We start from the raw sequence: 21,799 nt of genomic DNA, 5'->3' as shown, positions 1-21,799 counted from the left end.
GCAGTAAGTTGTTCATAATAAGGGAAACTCCGATGTCTTAATTGAGGTGCTTTTTTATGACTCTATAAAAATGATAAATTCATATTAGATATAAATTTTGTCAAAATAAGATAATAAAGACTTGAAATAATTCTTACATTTATATATGAGTTCCACACCGCATCTACAGCAATAACAAGCTGCCTATGCTCATCCTAACCAAAGCCGCTATTATTTTTTCCACTAAGCATGTCATAAACGATTGACCAATCCCTTATCAATGTCCTAATTCTCGATTCAAGATTAGCTTTAGCCTTCAACATGGCATTGGGTAAAACTTTTTCTAACATTTTTTCTAACTCATTTAAATAGCCAGCTTTGAATCCCGTATCCGCATTAAAGGTTCCAGCATTGTGCAAGTCGACCATACAAGCAACCAACACAGCATCTTCTTCTGAAACCCATTTTCTTTTGGTTCCTCGAGAACTCTGGGAAGAAACACTTGATTGGGAAAAACCTGACATAACTATTTTAAGAAAAAACACAAATGAAAATATAAAAATTTTAAAAAATTGTTTAAGAAAAACTAAAATGTATTAAAACTATTAAAAATAGAAATTACAAAAAAGTAATAAAACCATCAGAAAATAGAAAGTCAAGTCAAAATCATGATTATCCTACAAGGATATATACAAAAAAGAGAATAGCACAGAACATTGCCAAGAAGCTAGTACTTCTTTAAATTTGTCATGGTAACTAATAAGAATAATGTGCCATATTTGGCCAGTCTCCAACAAAGCTTTCTGGTCTCTATTTTTTGCACAAGCATCTTATTTTTCCTAGGGGCAGAGATCCATAGCTTTGCAGGTCCAGGGTCAAATATATAATTTAGCAACTTCAAGGTGGTCTAAGATGTTATATATGCAACACAAATCTCCTAATATTCTTCTACCATATGCAAGATGCAACAGACAATTCACCTGGTTGACTAGTTGATAAAACTTGTGTTAGCCATTTGTTCCAGATTTGCCTTTCACCAGCCTCGTAAGGAAGCAGCACACCATCAATTGGCGCACAATCTAAATTCCTGTATTAGATTACAGCCAAATCCGTAAACCCATAAAAACTTTGGCAGATGGCTCTATGCTAATATTATGAGCAACAAAGACGCACAACTGCAGTGGGAGTTGATATATATTAAGGCACTTACAGGTATATATAATATATTATTCTTGAAAGGAGCTGAATGGAAATGTTGATCAATGCATGAAGTCCCCGTTAAAAACCTTAAAGTAGAAAACACAAAATATATTCAAGATATTCAAGTATATACCAAAATCATGCAAATAATTATTGTACAAGCCCAATTTTGGCCCCTAGCCCAAAACCCAACTACCCAAATAACTCCCAAATAACCCCAGACCCAAACTAACTAAAGCCTAGCCCAAAACCCACTAAATCCAAAACCCAATAGCAGCCCAATTCAAACCCTAAAACAAAAAAAAGAACCAAAACCCTAGCCTAATCAGCTGCTGGCCGCCCCTGACCCTTGTCCCATCCACCACCGACGTCTGTAGCACCGCCCCACCATCCTCCAACTTGCACCATCATTTCACCTGCAAGCATTAAACGAGAGTAGACAGAAAGCAAATGGCATGTAAATGGCTATTTAAAGCCAAAAATAAAACCTTTGTACATTCGGTTCTTTTGGTGAGAAATAAAAAAGAAGACTCAATACCAAAACTGAGATTAGAAAACATCAACAAATCGCAAGAAATAAAACAAAGCCCAAGGAAGAAATCAAAATCAGTAAGTCAAAGGCACAAAATATCCAATCAAGAGAAAAACATTAAAAGAAGAAACGAAAACATAGAATCAAAAATCAGAGGAACAAAGGTGATTTCATTTTCTTTCGATTTCTTTTATTTTTCTTTCTTTTCTATTTTCCACGCCCTTTTATTCGCATATATACATATATTGTAAACAAAAATAATAATAGAAAAAAAAAGAAAGACGGTGGCCGGCGACGGCGCCGGCGCCGCGGAGCCACGGAGGGGCGATGGCCGAACCCCTGGCCGATTTCGATTTTCTCTAGAGAAAACCCCCTTTTCTCTCTTCTTTTTTTTTTAGAACTCAACAAAAATGAAGTTTCAAAAAAAAATTTGACTTTTAAAGGCCCCTGGTGCGACGTCGTTTTGGGGCAAGCACTCAGCACCCAAAACGGCGTCGTTTAGACAATGACCCGATGACCCGACCCACCTATGCCTAGGATCCGCGTGTTTTTAGACTGAAGGGTTATTTGCGCCCTCAGTCTCTCCGCTTTTGAGGCTTAGTTCAATGGGGTCTCGTCTATTTCTTTTTCCTTTAATTTTATCCCTATGATTTTACTTCTATTTCATTTTAGCCCTGGTTAAGACGTTGCGTTTTGGAGAGAGGGATAATTTCCCCTTTGGTCCCTCCTGGTTGCTCGCGCGCTCAGATTAACCCCCTTCTCCTTCATTTATTTTAAATTCGCCACAAAATTCCATTTTTAATTCGATTTCGTCCCTTTTTTTTTACTTTTCCTTATTATTCTAATTTAATTTTAATATTATTATTGTTATATTTTTATTAATAGCTCATTATTATTATTTTATTTAATACTTGTATATATATATGTGTTATAAAGTATTATTAATAGTTTTAATATTATCATTCTTATTAATGCATATGTATGATAATATTATATGATGTCTATATTTGCATACATATGTATGTATATATATTATGCATATTTCCCATTTTTAATACTATATATATTCTTTTTATACATTATGTATATATGTTTTAATATCTAAATATATATTATGCACACACTGTTAGTATCACCATATATTTATTATATATGTATATATATATTACGTATAGTATTGTTTTTTTATTACTTTAATTTAATATTTTTATTATATTTGATTTTTGTATTTTTATATTTATTATTACTATTATATAGTAGTGTGTATTTCTATTATATACATATATATATATATATATATTATATAGTATTATTATTCACTCTACTTTGATGTTATTATTATCATTATTTTTGTAATTGTTATAACTATGGTATTATGACTATTATTATTTTCTATCTATGTTTATTTTCCTATCATTCATCTATCTATATTTCTTATACATTTATATTTTCATTATTGCTATTATATTATTATCTTTACCTATTATTCTTTAAGTTATCTGATTTTTATTTATTGCATATTATTCATTTATATATCTTTCACATCACTTCAAACTTAAAAATTTTATTCCTTGCATTTCTACCATTAATATTATTATTACTATCATTTCTTAAATAGTTTTGCGTAATGTTTATTCATTTACTACTAGTTCTTTTAGTTTCGAATGTTTTAGCTCATTTATTATTTCCTCTTCTTCTTATTTGTTTGATGCATATATTTTTCCATTGTTTTTATAGTTATCATTCTCATTCATGTTTAGGTTTATTTTGTTAAGGCTATCAATTTTATTTGTTATGCATCTTTTATTATCTCCTTTCATTACGAATGTAGGTTTTTATCTAACCCCAATAATGATTCTTTTATAAAAGTGATATACCGTATTTGGTGATTCGAGATAATCGTGCCCTAACTTACTGGGTTTCGATTTTTCTCATTTAATCTAAATAACAGAATACTCTTTTAAATTGCTATACGAGTTTTGAAAATGCTCATCCTCGGGGATACGAAGTGTTGTGCCCTAACTTACTGGGTTTTGATTTTTCTCATTTAATCTAAATAACAGAATACCCTTCTAACAAATTAAAATACGTAAGTTTTTTATAAAAGGCAAGCTCGCCCTCAAAAATTCAAGATGTCGTGTCCTAACTCACTGGATGTGACATTTCATATTTTGAGACGAGAAGGTCTTTAACACTTGAACTTTTTTATAAAAAAAAGGATCGTATTTCAAAGGTCTTTCAAGTTTTTAATTCTCGACACTAAGACACTAATTAATCAACTAGGTACCAATTTTGGGCGTATCGAGGGTGCTAATCCTTCCTCGTGCGTAACCGACTCCCGAACTCATTTTTTGATTTTCGCAGACCAAAAATTATCATTTTAATAAATCTTAACTTTTATTAAAATGGTTAATTTAAAGTGACCCGATCACACCTCATCAAAAAAGATTGGTGGTGACTCTCAATTTTTCGTTTTTATTTTCAAAATCCAAGTTGATTCCCGTTTTTTTTTTAAAAAAATGGTTACGACAATTATTATTACTTTTTTAGGAGGGGGCAAAGTAAAAAGGATGAAGAAATAATTGCCAAAAGAACTACTGCAGTTGGAGATTTAAGAGCTCAGTTGAAACTTAAAACTAATGACACACTCTTAGTTGTCATAGAATTTACAACTGTAAAATAAACAAGTTCTTAGTACAGCGTGTAAAACTGAATTTTGCGATAATAAATGAACTCCACAAATGAAAATTGAAGAACATTTTCATCCTTAAGTTCTGTTTGTTATATTTGAAGTGATTTATTTCCTTAGAACAATGAGATACTCTTTAAATTGCACAGATCAACATCACCTATCAGATACAGACTCCTAATGGACACTATAAACCATAATTTACAAGTTATAGAAATTCGAAAAGTGAATGCAGCACAACCACAATAAGGGTAGTCCTTTTATGCGGTTGCAGAGATCCAACAGTAGCTGTTGGTGTTGGAAGACGCTGCTCAAGTTGAGAAGCTTAGCAGCTCAGTTCATTAACCTACACAGACAGGTGCATGGATATTTCACGGCCAAAAGTTTATAGTTGGCAACATATGGAATATGATAAGTGGCAGGGCTGATAAAAATCAGTATTCGGCAGCTTTGGCACCCATTACATATACCAAAGCTTTCTTTGGTGTCTTGGTTGGCTGTTCAAAACAGACTGCTTACTAAGGATAGAATTATAAGGAGAGGGCAAAATATTGATGGCAGGTGCAATTTTTTTGGCTTGGAGCTGGAGACAAAGGATCATCTGTTTTTTGAGTGTAGATACTTGGGAGCAGTACGGGAGGGGGCCAGATTCAAAAATCAGTTGAGAGTTTGCAGCAGGAGTTGCAATGGGTGACTGTTAAACTAAGAGGAAAGGCTCTTATATCCATCTTGCCGAGAACAGGATGGAATGCATACATTTGTTTGATTTGGAGAGAAGGTAATAACAGACAATTCAATATGACTTAGTTGACTGAGCCGGATTGGTTAAGTAGGATGAAATAGGTAGTTAGAATTTTTTTTAACTGGCACAAATACAAGGCATTTTGATACTGTAAACTTGAGATTGTGCACGGCTTGGGAATAGAATTTACTTCATGGCTAATTATCTTCCACAGCTCTACTACAAAAGGTCTTAATCCTTAACAGTAACCAAAGATATTGATAAAAACTAACCACTGTAATGACCCCCAACCCAGTCCCAGAATGCAAAAGCATCTTATGATCAATGCCAAACTTTTTAACAAGCTGCATAGGAAACATTTATAAGCTGAATAGTATAGATACCAGTGTACCATATCATATGTTATATGAAGCAATATTTATAAGAGCTTTAGCAGTTAATGAAAAGTGAAGAAAACAAGCTATGAACGATGGGCTATCTGATTCAAGCAAAAGGAGAAAATACATTTTCGCTTTATCAAGTTGGTCCATCTCTTCTTTTTTGACACTAATTACCCAATGGAAGAAAGAAAGAACACACAAAAAACATACCAGTTGCAGTAATAAACAACTACTTACAAACATAGATGGCGTCCTTAATTTGAATTAATGACAACTGGCAAACAAAGCAAACTTAACAACTCAGGAGAACAGACAGAATGTGTAGCACTTCAGTCAAGCAGACTGACTGTCATTAATTTGAAATAATACCTGGCCTCTATTAGCAATGGGGCGAAGCTTGAAACCTTCTTCCAAGGGATCTGAAATTCTGCCGCAAAAGAAGAATTAGAATTGAAGATAAGAAATCTAAACAAAGTTCTCAACTTTGAAACACAAACAAGAAATCTGGAGCAGTTATGAGGAAGGAGAAATAGAATCGGAGCTTGAAGTAAAAAAAGAAAACCTACCTTTGAGGAGATGAAGATGAAGGGCGGATGGATGAATGCTTGATTTGGGGAAAAAGGTTGGAAGAAATCTGGAGCAGATTTTTGGGGAGAAGAAAGCAGTCTATTTTGGTCCCAAAATCTGAAAATGTATTCAGCTTTTGTGTTGAATAGCAAGTTAGAGACCTCTCTGCTGAATAGCTATTACAAGATGTGAGGGAATGAGGTTGTAATAGCTAAGCCGTAGAATCACCTAAACGTGAACCAAACATATGAATCACTGTAGCGTGCGGAATAAGGCAGGATTAGAATAGTAATTTCATCCAACCAAACATGGCATTATTTTGAAGCAGTTGGTTATTGATTTCATTGATACGGATAATAGGTTTGACTTTTTTTTAATATGAAAGTATTATTTTTGAAAAAATTGATTATAAATTATGAGATAATCAATGAAGAAATTAAAGCAGAGCTTACATTGTGACATTATATATTATTAATTTTAGTTATCAAACTTCCTTATTTTATTTTATTTATTATGATAATAATATTTCATTCCTATTTAATATGTGCATGGTTCAATGATGTATATTTTGTCAGTTAAAATTTGGTTGAAAAATCATAACAATTGGTGCATGTTTTTCTTTTATTTTTAAGTTTAAATTATTAACTTTTTATGATCAAATCAGATAGAGTCAAGTTTAATTTTAACTATTTTTTAATCTATATCAAAATTAATAAATTCATTTTCAGTGATCAAATCGAATTTTAGTTTAGGCCATTTATTTTGAGGATGCTTAAATTTTGTGCTTAAAACATATGAAAAGGGGGTCGGTTGATTGATTTAATTTTGAATTGTTGAAATTTGATTAAATTTATTTATTTAAGTTTAAAATGTAAAAGTCAATTTTGATGCATTAAAATTAAAATTAAAAAAAAATTCAATTTTTAATTTTATAGTAGATTGGAAATGAGACGTTTCCAATCCGTATAAAAGAAAGACGATCGGTGGAAAAACCAAATGAAAACCAAATAAGAAGAGGGGATCAATTGGCGAGAGAAGAAGTTGCTTCATCGGAAGTAGAATCGGCAAACAGATCGGAACTGGATCGGTCACCGGAGGGAAGACGAAACGATGGGATTGAAGGAAGTATTGAGACTGGCCTCGAGAATGAAGGCAATGATAATGGGGTGCAGGGTTAGTCGGCTGAGGCATTTAATGTGGAAGGTAACTCTGTAAGTAATGTGGTGAGTGTTCCAGCAGCAAGGGTGGCAATTGGCGATTTATCTGATAGGGAACTTGAAGATTTGAACAATATGGGCTTGGCATTGGCATTGGGTGTGGATCAAAATATTGAGGTGGAAACTCAAGTATCGGTGGGAAATGAATTGGGCTTAAATGAGATAGTGCCACTGTGTCCAAATAATGTCGAGAACCCAAAGTTTAATCAAGCTTTATCTCATTTATTAGGTTCAGAGGGTTCAAGGGATCGGGTTTCTGCAGATGAAATAGAAGAGGAAATCCATCGAATGCGACAGAATAAGAGAATTAAGAAAGTGCAGAATAAGAAGATCAGATCTATGCGTGAGATTCAGGACTTTGTGCTCACCTCGAAGGATAAACAGAAGAGGGACAGGGGAGCAAGGAAATCAAAAGGAAAGGGGGATTCTAGGATTGACGATAGCATAGCTAATTTGTCGTTACCAGATTCAGACATTAGCAATAGAAGGAAAGTTATCCTAAAAGAAGCAAAGAAGACGTGGGAGGTGGGCAAGAGGCTGGGCTTTAGTGTGCAAGGCGATGAAGAGATGGTTATCGAAGAATTAATGAGGGTTGAAGGAAAGCAATAGGGAGAATTCAAAGGCTGAGGGTTGGGGGTTTCGTGATTCTGGTGAGTGGTTATTTTTCTCGACTTTACTTTCAATTGTTCAACTAGTTTTGAGTTATGCGTATTGTAACTTGGAAAGATAGAGGGCTGGGTTCGGGTGCTAAAATTGAAGCTGCTAGTAGATTAGTGAGAATAACTAGGGATAATGTATGTTTTCTTCAAGAAACCAAGTTGGAATCGGTGACAGTTGAGTTAGTTAGAAAATTTTGGGGGGATGAATGTTTTGATTTTAAATTTGCTGCTGCTATTGTAAGATCAGGAGGTTTATTTACTATTTGGGATAGGGGTGTTTTTCGGTCAAGGCTGAGTTTGTGGGAAGAGGGTAATTGTAGTTGAAGGTAAATGGGTGCATGAGGGGAAGGAGGCTGTTCTGATAAATGTATATGCTCCCAACAACCTTTTAGCTCAATAATTTATATGGGAGGAGATATTTGGCTTGAGAAGTACATTTTGTAAAGCTTGGATAGTGGGAGGGGATTTCAATATGGTGAGAATTAGAAGTGAACGAATTATCTGTTCAGGCATGGAGAAGGGATCGAAGGAGTTCGGAGAGTTTATTGATTGAGGTAAGTTTGGTTGATCTGTCGTTAGTGGGGAAAAAGTTCACTTGGATGGGTACGGTTTGTAAACGTAGCTGACTTGACAGGTTCTTAATTAAGGAAGATTGGTTGGAGTTTTTCATCAGCAAGATTTTCCAGTCTTGTTGGTTATTGAATCTTCTGACTGGGGGTCAAGGTCTGTTTATGCTTGGCTCAAAAAGGATGATAGTAGGAAGTTATTCAAAATGGAATGGTTGGGAATGGGGGGAGTAAGAGGGCTTACGGCTGTTAAGTTGCGCAATCTGAAGGGAGCCCTCTAGAAATGGATTGTTGAAGCTGGCAATTTTTTGGAAAAAAGAATTATTGAAAGCGAAGATAGGATTAAGGTGATTGATGAAATGAGCAAACAAAGAAAGTTGATGGAGATGGAAATGGAGGAGTTTAAAAAGCTAAACATTGAGTTTTGGGAAGCAATGAAATTCAAAGAATTTTTTTGCCGTCAAAAATCAAGAATGTAATGGTTAAAAGAAGGGGATGTCAACAGTGCTCTGTTCCATATGGTTAAAGTTTTATGTTGTGTGGGGTTGCAAAAGAGGAGAAAGCTGATTGTGGTGGCGTACTGAGAGATAAGGAGGGTGTCGCAAAAGCATTATTTTCTGGTGCGGTGGATGCTATCATAGCTATTGTGGCCGAGACTGGTGCAGTAAAGGTGGCTCTGGAAGTTCTTTTTTTTTTTATCTTTGAACTGGAAAATTTATGATTCATTATTTATTGAACTTGGATCTTTGGTGGTGTGTTCTTGGTGTGTTAACAAGGCAATGAGACCTTGGTCTCTCAAAAGCAATTTTTGCAGGCATCGATAGTGATATGTTAAAGGCTGGAAAAGTTGTGTTCTCGGTGGCCGATTAGAAAGGTAATGAATTGGCATCTTCCGTGGCGATTGCTGGCTTTAATAGGGAGAAAATGTTTAAAGCTTGGTGGTGTGTTTTTGTATTGTTGCTCTGTTGACGTAGTATTGTTGGTAGACGTTTTAATTTTGTCTGCTGTTTTTTCTGATTCTCTGTTGCTGTTCTTTTTTGTCTTTGACAACAGTTCAGTTCGACTGTAGCAAAAAAAAGTAATATGTAAATTTGTAAAAAAAAAGTCTTCTAATATAATTATTATATTGTAGCAAAATAAATTATTGATTTTATAAATTTTAATTAATTTAAAACTATAACAACAACTGATATAATGGAGGAAAGAGCATCTTATCTAACTTGAATTCAAACTTATACATAAAGCTAGAAACCAACAGAAGGAGCAGATGAAGTACTTACATTGGAGCTGGTGTCCACTTTGATATCAGTTGTAACATTCTTAGACTTCAGCTGGGAATTAACATCAGTCAAGAAAAGATCACCTTTCTTCGTTCTGGCAGGGGTAATTGCCTTAAAATAAAGGGAAAAACAACAAAAACAAGGTCAAATTAATTCAAGTTCTCATAGCAGATTGAGAAATCAAACATCTTCCATTATACATTGCAGTGAAAAGATTGAGATAACCATGATGAAATTCAAGAAAAATAGCTGCTATTATACTTCCAAAATTGAACACACACATGTTTGAAAAGCATACACCTTACCTTTAATTTCAGCTTAAATTAAACATTCCTTTTTGTAATTAACATAATTTTACAATAAGACATGTGTTTTATATAAAATTAAATATGAAAAAAATCAAAACTTGGGTTTCACAGGACAAAGCATCTCAAATGAATTCTTTAATAATAATTAAAGAGAACATAATGTAGAGAAAAAAATTTAAACAAACTCAGAAAATAAGAACCAAACTTACAACACCAGTGAGAGAGCTAGTGGTCAAAGTGAACTTTTGGTCAGTCTGATAATCCTTGTAAAGAAGGTCTATAAAATCCCAAAAATTTAAAAATTAGACATAGATGTTACAGCTTTAAAGTTTTCTTGTTTTAAAAAAAATGGTAATTTTATACCTCTGGCTTTCTTGCCAATTTCAGTGTAGAGACCAGGATCCTTGCCCATGATATTTTGCTTGGAATTTCAATGATAAAGAAAGGAAAAATAAATGAAACTCAAAACCACATAGGTGGATAAACTAAATAGGAAAATCCAAAAATTGAAAATCACTATTGGGTTGAAGGAGGAGGGTAAAGGTGAGAGTAAAAATTGGAAAGGTAAAAGAAAACAAATCTTATTCAACGCTTATTGAATGGTGAGAGAATGGAATGACTATGTAATCTTTTCCCTAAATAGGAACGGATTAGGTGTAGGTTATAATAGCCATTACAGCCAACCAAATATTAGTTTGGTGGTGGGTCCATCGAATTGGACTATAATCTTTTACTATTCAGTCCAACTAAACATGTTCGGAATGTTTTTAAAGTTTAATGTGTTAGTTGATTTTTTTTTAATTTGATATTTTTAACAATATTAATATTTTCATAATTCAATTATAACGTTTCAAAATTTTATCATAAAGAGTTATAGCTCTGTTATTAGCTTGATGGATTTCTTACTAGTTATTAATCTCTTTTTTACTTAATAAATTTGACTTGAAGCTATTTATAGTTATATCAAATACTAGATCATGTCTGCATTTATTTTTATACTTTTATTTGATTAATCATATATTTTGAAAAAAAATTGATGAATTATCAATGTATGAGTCTGTGTATAAGTTTCATGTATCATCAGTGAAATATAATAGGACATATTATTATTAAAATAAAAATAAAAATATGTAGTACTTATAAATAGATACTAATAATTCTATTTAAACATTAAACATAACTCTTATAAATAAATATTAACAACTATCGGATTTAATTAAGATCTTCGAATTAAAGGTTTAAATATTGGGTCTAAGGTCTAAAATCGTATGTTTAAGTTTAAGGTTTTAACATTTATTTATAAATAATTATCTTTAAAGAAAGTTATTAATATTTATTTATAAGTCATTATTTTTTTATTTAATAATAATATATCATATTATTATTTACTTATAATGTATAGGACTTATGTACTAACAGTACATCAAATATTCTCCTAAAATGAAAAGTATAAAGTTGGCTTTATACTATAACTCCTATCATCTGTAATTTGTAAAAAGAGTTCTCAACAAATTTTCACTATTAATTTTAGAATGGGAACATATTTACGCAATTAAATATATAAAAAAATGCATATGATGATATCTGTAATTTCACGAAAAGAATTACATTAATCTAAATCAAGTAATTTAATTTTATAGATTCAATTTTAAATCTTTTCTGTAATAAATCAACCTCATAAAATGTATATCCGACAACAAATATGATTGAGGTTAAAAACAAAGAAGACATGTATCAAATTCAATTCAGAAGTATTGAAGATATAATTTTGCATTAGTTTACCTCCCTTGATTCTTGACAATCTCTTTAGAATAAATTAACCATTCTTGGACTATCTATTCCCTATGACTAAGCCATATCAATTTTATTAAAAAGATTAAGTGCCGATAAAGACAGTCTTTACAAACCAGTACACATCAGGAAACATTGCCATGAGAGAGGACCTAAAAAAACATAATACAAACTACATAACATACAATAAAGCACCCACACAAAACGTTTATTAAACAGTTACAAAAAAAGGCCTGCGTACCACCAAGCTATGAAGTTTTCTGTTCTGTTTACAACTTGTTGAACTCAACGAAGAGTTGGCTTCTCTTACCTTTTTGCAAATCTTTGTCGAACTCGCTCGACAATCCTAATTAACCACCATGGTTTTCCAGTCCTGAATGCAATGTATGCCATGCTCATTCCCAGCACCAACCCACATCCATATCCCATCAATATAGAAAATTTCCAATTCAATTCATCACCATCGTTATCATCTCTCTCAAATTTGGCTGGAGGTTCCTCATCAGTATCACAGCTTTTTGATAATGGCAAACCACATAAATCCAGATTTCCCATGTAGGAATCATTAGTGAAAGTATCAAACTGTTTGCCTTGAGGAATGGGTCCCTTGAGATTATTTTGAGAAAGGTTTAACACCTCCAAGAATCCAAGATTTTTTTAACTCTGTTGGAATTCTTCTTTCGAGCTTGTTTGATGAGAGATCTAATGATTCAAGCTCTGACAAATTACCTAAAGATGATGGGGTAGCACCTATTAAACAGTTATGGGAGAGGTTTAGGACAATAAGCAAATGAAGCTCACCAAGTATTTTTGGAATTTCTCCCCTGAATTGATTACTAGAAAGGTCAATAACGGTCCAAGTGGATAATAGTGATTGAAACTTTGTGTCCAACCCTTTTTCTGTAAAAAATAAACCACGAGCATAATCACTGTAACTTTACCAATTTCTTCTGTCAAGTACTCTGGTTCAACTTTCTTTCCATACCCTTCTCTAATGGCATGTAAATGTTCAAAAAAAAAGGGTTGGTAAGTAATCACTGAGGTTATTGTGAGAAAGATCAATGATACGCAAATGTGTTAAGGAAATCGTATCATCAAAGCTATCCACTTGACCGTAAAATCTATTCGACCTCAAGATAAGAACTTGTAGTTGATCCAAATTTCCTAACCAATTTGGGAAAGTGCCATTCAAATTGTTGTCTCCAACGTCGAGAAGGTTTAAATCTTTGCAATTACCCAAAGATCGTGGTAGTGACCCTTCTAATTTGTTGTTGTTGATGCGAAAACTTTTCAACATGCATCCTTTAGCAAAATTTTCTGGTATTTGACCATGAAATTTATTTTAAATTATTTTTCTGTAGATAAATTTCTTCTATGAGAGAAGAACTCAAGTTTCCAATACACTCTGGAATTGTTCCTTCCAAATTATTCTCCGATAGAACAAGACTTATCAAGGAAGTCAAATTGCATATTGAAGAAGAGATTTCTCCAATTAAGTTATTGTTTGAAACAGTGTACCATTGCAATGAAGCTGATGGTGTTGGAATTCGCCCTTGTAGGTAAAATTAGAATAAAGTTAGAATTTGGGGTTTGATGATTTTTGGAATAAAAATTGTAAAATAAATATATTTTTGATGTAATACAAGCATTATGTGTATAATGAATAAAAATAATTGATTAATTTAGTACACTATTTCTAGAGAAAGAATTGTATGAAATTGTGATTTTATGTCATCTCTAGGAATGACGGGGAATCATAATTTCATAAAATCTCATCTTCTACTTCTAACCATTTTTAAATGCATAACAACACTTTTAATTGTAATCTATTAAAGGAAACTGCTACTACCTTCTAAAGAAATTTTTATTTCGATTACTTAAAAGTAAAAATGGATTATATAAATGTATAAATAAATAGAAAACAAATAAAAGATGAAACTATACCAACAATTTGTAATTTGTTATAAAAGAGATAGACATGTAATATCTTACTTATACTCCAATTTGTAGTATTTATTATTTTTTTCGTACTTTTATGTATATTTTGTAGTTCATGATTAGCGTTTGTGGTTATTTTGTCAAGATTATCAACTCTAAGGCTTGAAACTTATTCTTTTCTTAAGAGAGTAATGTATCTTATCACTATACCGAACACTTATTGATGTAATATTTATTATAACTACAAATAATTTTAACTATTTTTTTATGAAACTCTAAGTTATAACTCAAATCATGAAGCAAATTAGTTGATACGATGTTTATTTTTTATAATTGTTAGTAAAGTTTTAATTATTAGTTATAAAATTCTTTCCTGAAAATTGAAATTTAAAAATAAAAAAATAACATAATTAATAGAAAATTGACATTTTCTTTAGAGTCGGAGTCTAAGTAGTAGCATTATCTATAAGGGGTAACTAAAATTTACATTTTGTGTTTATAATTTGGTTTAAGGGTGTCAAACTTAAAAAAAAAAAATATATATATATATATATATATAAGTTTTTGCTTTTTTTTCTCACTTCAGTGCTTGAACTTTCACAATTTATCAAAAAGATCCTCAAACTTCTTAAAAAAAAGCAATTAAGCACTTTTTTTTGCACTCAATTAGGCACTTGAACTTTCAAAATGTATAAAAAAGGCCATCAAATTTTTTCAAAAAACCAATTAAGACCCTGCCTTTTTTTGCACTCAATTGGGTACTTGAACCGCCCTTAATTTTTTTTTTCAGTTAAAGCCACCACGTGTCACAACAATAGCGTGACATGTGGCAAAAAATGATAAAAAATAAAAATTAATGAAAGTTATAAAAATATTAAATTTTAATAAAAAATATCTAAATTTTATTTAAAATTAAAAAAAATACAAAAATCATAAAAATTTTATAAAAATTGTAAAATTTCATGAAAATCGTAAAAAATATTAAATTTTATAAAGTCGTAAAAATTATAAAAAAATGTAAAAAAAAATATAAATTATCTTACTAAAAGAAGCATTTTATAATTTTTCCATAAATTTTATTGATTTTTATATATATTTTTTAATTTTTGCTACATGTCACATCCTGTAGCAGCAAATGATGGCTTTAATTGAAAAACTGGGAGTCATTAACTTTAACTGTCAACGATTAAAGTTAATGATTAAAGGGCCTTTTTTATGCATTTTATGTTTTTATGATTTTTATAAAATTTTACAATTTTTAATTTTTTCTATTTTTTTTAATTTTTTAATATTTTTATTATAATATAATTAATGTTATAAATTTTATTGATTTTTATTTTTTATAATTTTTTGTACATGTCATGCCATGGTTGTGATATTGGGTGACTTTAATTAAAAAAAGTTAGAGGTCGTTAACTTTAATACTTAACTATTATCGTTAATGGTCAAAGGTTTTTTTTTTGATGCATTTAATAGTTTAAGTAACCAATTGAGTGCAAAAAAAAAAGGTGGGATTTAATTGCTTTTTTTGAAATGTTTAAGGGCCTTTTTAATGCATTTTGAAAATTCAAGTATCCAATTGAGTGTAAAAAATAACAGGAGCTAAATTGCTTTTTTTGAAAAATTTGAGTCATTTTGATGTATTTTGAAAGTTTAAATATCAAATTAAATACAAAAAAGAAAAAAAAAACAAGAGAGCTTAATTACTTTTTTGAAAAAATTAGAGGAATTTTTAGAGACTTATAATTTTTATAATTATAGCAAATCACAATAGTTTCAAGATTCGCGCTATGAAAGCATAGTGACCACTAATCAAATAGAAACTTGGGAAAAGAATAGTGACCTTATTATTCATGTTTGGATAATTAATATACTCTGTTTCTCTCATAATATAAAATATGGCCTGAGCAAAAATTAATTTAACAAATGAATAATAAGGCAAACCAAAAGGGTAGAGATACGTCTAAATTATAATTCAGAACATAAATTAATTTAATGTAGATTTTGAATAAAAATTAACTTTTTAATTATTATCAAATTCATTCTCTTAATAAAATACTTTTAGTGAAACTAGAAATCTTAATTATAAATGATAATAATAAATACCCTTGCAATGAGAAAATAGAAAAATAGTAAAAACTCTTAATCATTTTCATCAATGCAAGAGATTTTGCATGTTTGTTATATATATATATAAATATATATATTATATAAATGTAGATTATAAATTGTAGATACAAATAATTTGGTTGGGTTAGCAATGCTGCAGAAGTCGAGATTATTAATTTGTTAAATTTATAAATTTAAGGTGAAAAATCAAAACCTAGTCATGTAATTAATGAAAAAGAAGTAAAAGAAATGGTGTAAAATAGAATAATACTGGAGATGACAATGTCTTTTGCATGAGAAAGGGTTGCCCAAAAATTTCTAGGCTAAAGCTGCAAATACAACAATATTTTTATTGTTATTGATCCAGTCGGTTTTGTTGAAGTTGTTGAACATGAAAAATGGAGGGTTGCAATGTAGGAGGAGCTGAATATGATTGAGAAAATGTCACTTGGGAGCTAGTGAATAGACCTTCGCACAAGAAACCTATTGGGGTTAAATGGGTTTACAGAACCAAATTCCACCCTGACGGTTCTATGAACAAGTATAAGGCGAGGCTGGTCGTCAAAGGATACGCACAAATGTTTGGCGTAGATTTATCAGATACATTCGCACCAATAGCTCATTTGGATAGTATACGAATGTTGCTTGCTCTTTCAGCTAAAAAGGATGGAGGATTTGTCAACAAGATGTCAAGTTATTCTCACAAATATGGACTTTTATTCTTTGACTTATCTTTAGAGTATGTTTACTGTTATTGCCTTATTCACTAATACTCATCTTTCTTGTTAAGGCAATCTCTAAATTTTGAAATATATAAAACAAACAAGATATATAGACATATCTTTTTGAAAATTTTTGCACACGATGTTCACCATCAATATATCACCCAAAATCTCAAAATCATTACTTTGATTAATTCAAGTCAAGAACAAACAATGGTTATGGATGAACAAATATCAGAACCAAAGAAAAATGATGGATCAAAAGCCAAGATTTCTACCGTAAAGTTTTGTGTGTGTATAAGGCAAACCGGAAGGAGAGGAATTACTGAATTTAATAATTTTTAATCAATCTTTAATATTTTAAAGTTTTTATTCTAAGGATCTAGGCACAACATCTCATGACTCACAATTTAAGTAAAAAAATTACATGCAAGTATTGGGCTTAAAAGTGTTCATGAGCAAGATGACTCGGCTTGTATAGGTTGGATTCAGACTTTAGTTTTTTCAACATTATAATGGCCTGACTTGACTTAATTTTGTTGTAAAAAATTAAATAGGATAGATGCAAGCCTATGAGCACCTCCAATTGCACTCTAACCACAATCTTACACAACACAAAATGAAAGCTTAAAATGAAAGACTTGATCAATAGTAGCACTTATAATTAAGACCACAACTCAATAAAAACAGATTCAACATAACAATGTAATAAATTATAGAAATAGTATTGCATAAAACAATTACATCACGTTAGCATAAGTATACCTGTTAATTTATTATGGGCAAGAGAAAGTATTTGGAGAAAAGTCAAATTTGCAATATGGGTTCCCTGAAACATATAATTAAATTAATCAAAATTTAAAAATAAGTAAAATAAGTTTAATTGACATTTCTAGTGCAGAAAAAATAGTCCAAAAATTGTAAACAGTAGCACAAACTTAAAAAGGGAGAGGAAGTTAGTTTTTGGCATAAAGTTGGGTTAATATTTTGATGGTAAGGAAAGGGTAAAAGACAAATCATAAGAAAAGAAACAAGTGATGAGTTAATATTTTTGTAATGTTGTCTCAATATTCTTTAAATATTTGATTCTAAGGAAATCCCAAAATGCAACACTTAAATCTAATTTCAATTCTTCATCCATCCATTGGCAAGACAACAATGCAGTCTTTAAAAAAAAATCCAGTCATTTTTACAAGTAAAAGACGGTCATGGTCTCCCAGAAAAAAGACACAAGTGTGGAGGGCTAAAGGCAAAGTGGGAGACAAGACATTAATTGCATACTTTTTTACATAAATATCATTTTATTAAATTTGATACATGCAAAATCCATTTATATTAATTATTTTAATTAGTAACTTATAAACAGTGATTCCAAACGATCAAGTTAAAAAATTTTAAATATTTCAAATTTGAATCTGGTTTCATCTATCATTCAAATTATTTACGTGTGGATCATTTAAGTCATGTAATTTGTTATTTAAGTTATTAAATATCTTTTTACCCTTATTTTTTATATTTTTCTCACGTTAAAAGTTGTTAAGTATCAAATGAGTCATTAATTTTTTTCCTTTCATCCAAAAGTATTATTTTAAAATATAATAAGCTAATTAATAATATATTAGAAATTCTATTAATATGTGTATGTGTGTGAAAATTATAATTTTAGAACATAAATATGTCTTTAAAAATAATATACAACAAATAATAAAATGTATAGTTTGAAACTAATTAATAATAACAAATGCAATATGTACCATGTTAAAATGAAAAAAATTAGATTTAGATTGTTTATTAAGGTGTTGTCATCAACCTTGAGTCAATGTTAAGTTAACTTGTAACACCAACACAATAAAATACTTAATAAATAGTATAGATATTCAATTGATGAAAGTAATAAAATATGTATAATAAAAATTAAAATGTCTAAAAATAGTAAAATGAAGTTTTAGCTCAATAGTAAATTAAAAGTTTTACTAAAACAATTGATACACGTTCAAATCCCACCCCAAATCACAAGAATGTATAAGCTAACATAAATATATTTAAAACGAAAAAATCTCGGGTTTGATTAACGGGTGCCTAACAGTTTACCAGTCGAACTGCTATTGTATGCTTGACCGACCGAAGGAAGGAAAACTCAATTAAAATGGCTTGAATGAATGATCTGACATGGATGCTAGATTACTAAGAGCCTTGCAAGCAGTCAACAAAGGAAATGGGTCATTTCATGAATGTAAATTACATACCTACATCGTTCATCCGTATTCTGCTTCGAAAATTCATCTTTAGACATGTGCTTCTCTGCAAAGAACAACTTTCATGTCACCAGAAAAAGCTATGCTCGTCTTTCTTGCAATCATATCGATAATCTGTAACATTATGAGTCGAACAAATCAAAGGGAAACAGCCAAAATGATGATACTGACATAGTTACAGCTGAATTTACCTATGTCACTCTGACTCTTAACGTTCATTTTCCCTTGAGTATTTATCCAGCACATATTCAGACATGGATATGGAGATATAATCCTACAAATATAGGGAAAATTACAAAAGTTAAACATGTTCATATCTTACTTCGAAGTCCGAGTAAGAGGAATTTACAATAAGTACCTGTAGGAACATTTTAGGAGTCTTGGCATGTGGGTTGACTCAACTTTATAACCACCTTCAACAATTGGTTGATTGAATCTTTTACCTCATCCGGAACGGTGAGTTTTGCAGGCACTAAATCTAAAGCATACAAAGTGATAACTTTCATTACATCAACCAGAAGCGAACTGTTGGTACCGATTCCCCATACACTCTTATTAGCATACTCGCATGAATCCTTTAACATGCATCGACTGCATACCTGAAGAGATCACCGATCAGTAAAACAAACAACATACGAAGATTGTACGTAAACATTGGAATAATGGCTTACGGTGTTCTCTTGAATTTTAAAGAACTTGCGCAATCTCTTACCAGCGAAGACATTATTTTTATCAAGGGAAGCGCAACCAAAGAGCACCACTTTTTTCAAGTGACTTCCCAGCAACCATCTGCAAATACCAAAATCGAAGGTTATTTTATTTACAAGAAGCAAAAGGACAGTCATTGAAGTAATGATTCCCCAAAACGATGGCAAGGAGATGAGCTATATATAAAAGCATGATATTTTAATAGATAAACTGCATCGGTGTACATATGGTTGACCATATCATATCAAGTCAAAAATTATGCTACAATCATTGATTGATACTAAAAAAATAAATGAAAATCTGTCACACCTGATATTTTGTCAAACACATAGAAACCAACTTTGCACAATTTTAGTAGAACATCATATAGCTCTGACAAACATATGCTGCTACTATGTACTTAATTACTAACATTGATTTTAAGTGAAAGTTCAGTGCATATCTGCCAGTTTTGCAATGCTTGAATCTAAGACCTTGCATTCTTACGGCATGCTATGGCTAAATCTCTTGACAATTTGACTGAAGAATGCAGCGAATTTTTATAATACCTCTAAAGTTTATTTGTATAAGGGGAGGGTTTAGGGTTGTCCAAGGACTGAACCCAAGATTGGTATCAATTAAATACTTGATATCAAGTCTTTTGCCACTCAACCCATGGTTCGGTCCAAATGAATAACTCTAATATAACTACATGAAAAAGACATGCTTGAACATACACTTGTGTCTATGAATACCGGTAGCTTTGCACATATGTATGCATCTATGCACTTAAATATGATTATCCCTGTTTCCCTATTTTCTGAATTTCTTTTTAAGTTTTCCTATATACCCTCATACACCATAACTATACAATATGGATAAGCTCAATTCTTTTTATATGTTTTTCTATATATATATATCCTATATCCATGCTCGAACTCTGGTACTTAAGGAAAAATGATCAGTATATAACAATGAAGTAAGAAACTAATATTATCAATCCACCTAGTTATTATGAATTCCTTTGAAAAATGCAAAATAACCATAATCCTCAAACTCCATTTTCCCCTACAATGTTAAGAACAACCAAATATAACATGAAGTACATCAATCAGCCAACATGAATATAAAACATTAACAATTGTCGAACAATGTCAAATCCAAATTAAAAAAGAAAAAAAGGAGAAAACAAAAGTTCTTACTTTGCAATATCTTGATGATCTTTACCAAAATTGTAAGCAGAAAACTTGATAAAATCCCTGCCATAACTATTCTCAAAGTAACAAAATCCAACTTGTTGTCTTCCACAAAACTAGCCTCCTTAAAATACCCTTTTGCATACAAATGCCTGACAAAATCTCAGATAACTGTGAAAGACCCTTCAAAGCTCTTACCTTTTCCCTTTCTCTCCTATCTTTCATCGTCTTTTTCATCTTTTCTTCTTTGTTTTCATCCCCAATAAACCAAACACTTGAATTTCTTGGGTTTTTTCCCATCTAATTTCTCTGTTTCTTTCTTTTTCCCTTTTGGGTTTTCTTTGAAATTCCTAAATTCTTTCACCGACTCATTGATTTCGCCTTTGCTCTGGGTTTCAGTTCCGGCGGGTTTTACTGTTAAAACAGTGTCTCGAAATAACAGAGAAAGTGGGGTCTTGGTTAGTATCTGGGAAGAGGAATTAAGGGTTCTTCTGATTATGAATGATGGTGAAGGATAAAGGGTTTAGTAAAGAGATTGTGGATTTTAAGGAGAACTTTGGTACGTGTAGAGACCAACTTGATATTCTAATTTCCCAGTCTTCCAATTTTTCTCTCTTCCTAGTTATGGAAAAATGATAATTTTTTTATAAAAGGACTAAATTGTAAATAAATGAAAACTTTTTTTCTTTTTCTTCTTCTTCCCAAGTTGGTTTTGCATGGGAAAGATGAATTCCTCATCTTTCTTTCTTTATATACTAATAAAATAATAATAAAATAATAAAATATATCTTATTAAAATATTAATAAAATAATATTTATCTAATTAAATAATTATAAAATATCAAAATATCTCTAGCATTATTATTACTTTCTATATTTCTCTCTTTTCCAATTGACTATTTTGCCCTTTATTATCTTTTAAAATTCCATCCTTGAGTCATCATTTAATTTGATAAAATTACAATTTAGTCTCTCATAGTTT

General features: G+C 31.0%; 1 protein-coding gene and 1 long non-coding RNA gene across 6 annotated transcripts; both read right to left on the bottom strand.

Moving 5' to 3' along the window:
* Positions 1-885: 885 nt before the first annotated feature.
* LOC107960883 (mitochondrial outer membrane protein porin of 34 kDa) lies at positions 886-10,720 on the bottom strand. 2 transcript variants are annotated; one of them, XM_041080064.1, is made up of 6 exons: positions 10,483-10,720; positions 10,329-10,396; positions 9,812-9,922; positions 6,089-6,222; positions 5,892-5,949; positions 886-1,595 (listed from the first exon to the last, which is right to left on the bottom strand). In XM_041080064.1, exons 1-6 carry the CDS (start codon positions 10,529-10,531, stop codon positions 1,587-1,589), a joined length of 429 nt encoding a protein of 142 aa, XP_040935998.1. In that variant the 5' UTR covers positions 10,532-10,720; the 3' UTR covers positions 886-1,586. The 2 variants fall into 2 exon arrangements, with proteins under 2 accessions (XP_040935998.1, XP_040935997.1); XM_041080063.1 differs by lacking the exon at positions 886-1,595 and adding an exon at positions 4,335-5,486.
* Positions 10,721-16,248: 5,528 nt separating this feature from the next.
* LOC107960867 (uncharacterized) lies at positions 16,249-21,517 on the bottom strand. 4 transcript variants are annotated; one of them, XR_005904560.1, is made up of 7 exons: positions 20,824-21,517; positions 19,647-19,723; positions 19,293-19,525; positions 19,126-19,208; positions 18,926-19,048; positions 17,445-17,508; positions 16,249-16,614 (listed from the first exon to the last, which is right to left on the bottom strand). It is a non-coding gene; the product is annotated as an uncharacterized lncRNA (long non-coding RNA). The 4 variants fall into 4 exon arrangements; XR_005904558.1 differs by lacking the exon at positions 16,249-16,614 and having other exon boundaries at positions 17,313-17,508; XR_005904559.1 differs by lacking the exons at positions 16,249-16,614; positions 17,445-17,508 and having other exon boundaries at positions 18,604-19,048; positions 19,606-19,723.
* Positions 21,518-21,799: the final 282 nt, after the last annotated feature.

The sequence above is a fragment of the Gossypium hirsutum genome, chromosome A11, assembly GCF_007990345.1.
Source record: "Gossypium hirsutum isolate 1008001.06 chromosome A11, Gossypium_hirsutum_v2.1, whole genome shotgun sequence".
NCBI classification, from domain to species: Eukaryota; Viridiplantae; Streptophyta; class Magnoliopsida; order Malvales; family Malvaceae; genus Gossypium; species Gossypium hirsutum.
The sequence above is the reverse complement of the archived record's forward strand: the minus strand, read 5'-3'. Positions and strand labels throughout refer to the sequence as shown.

Excerpts from the sequence above, each read along its gene's own strand:
- LOC107960883 (XM_041080063.1), bottom strand. The coding sequence starts at position 10,531 with ATGGGCAAGGATCCTGGTCTCTACACTGAAATTGGCAAGAAAGCCAGA. Across the intron at positions 9,923-10,328 it reads CTAGCTCTCTCACTGGTGTT|GCAATTACCCCTGCCAGAAC; the intron begins GTAAGTTTGGTT and ends CTTTATTTTAAG. Across the intron at positions 6,223-9,811 it reads AAGTGGACACCAGCTCCAAT|CTGAATACATTTTCAGATTT; the intron begins GTAAGTACTTCA and ends TCAACACAAAAG.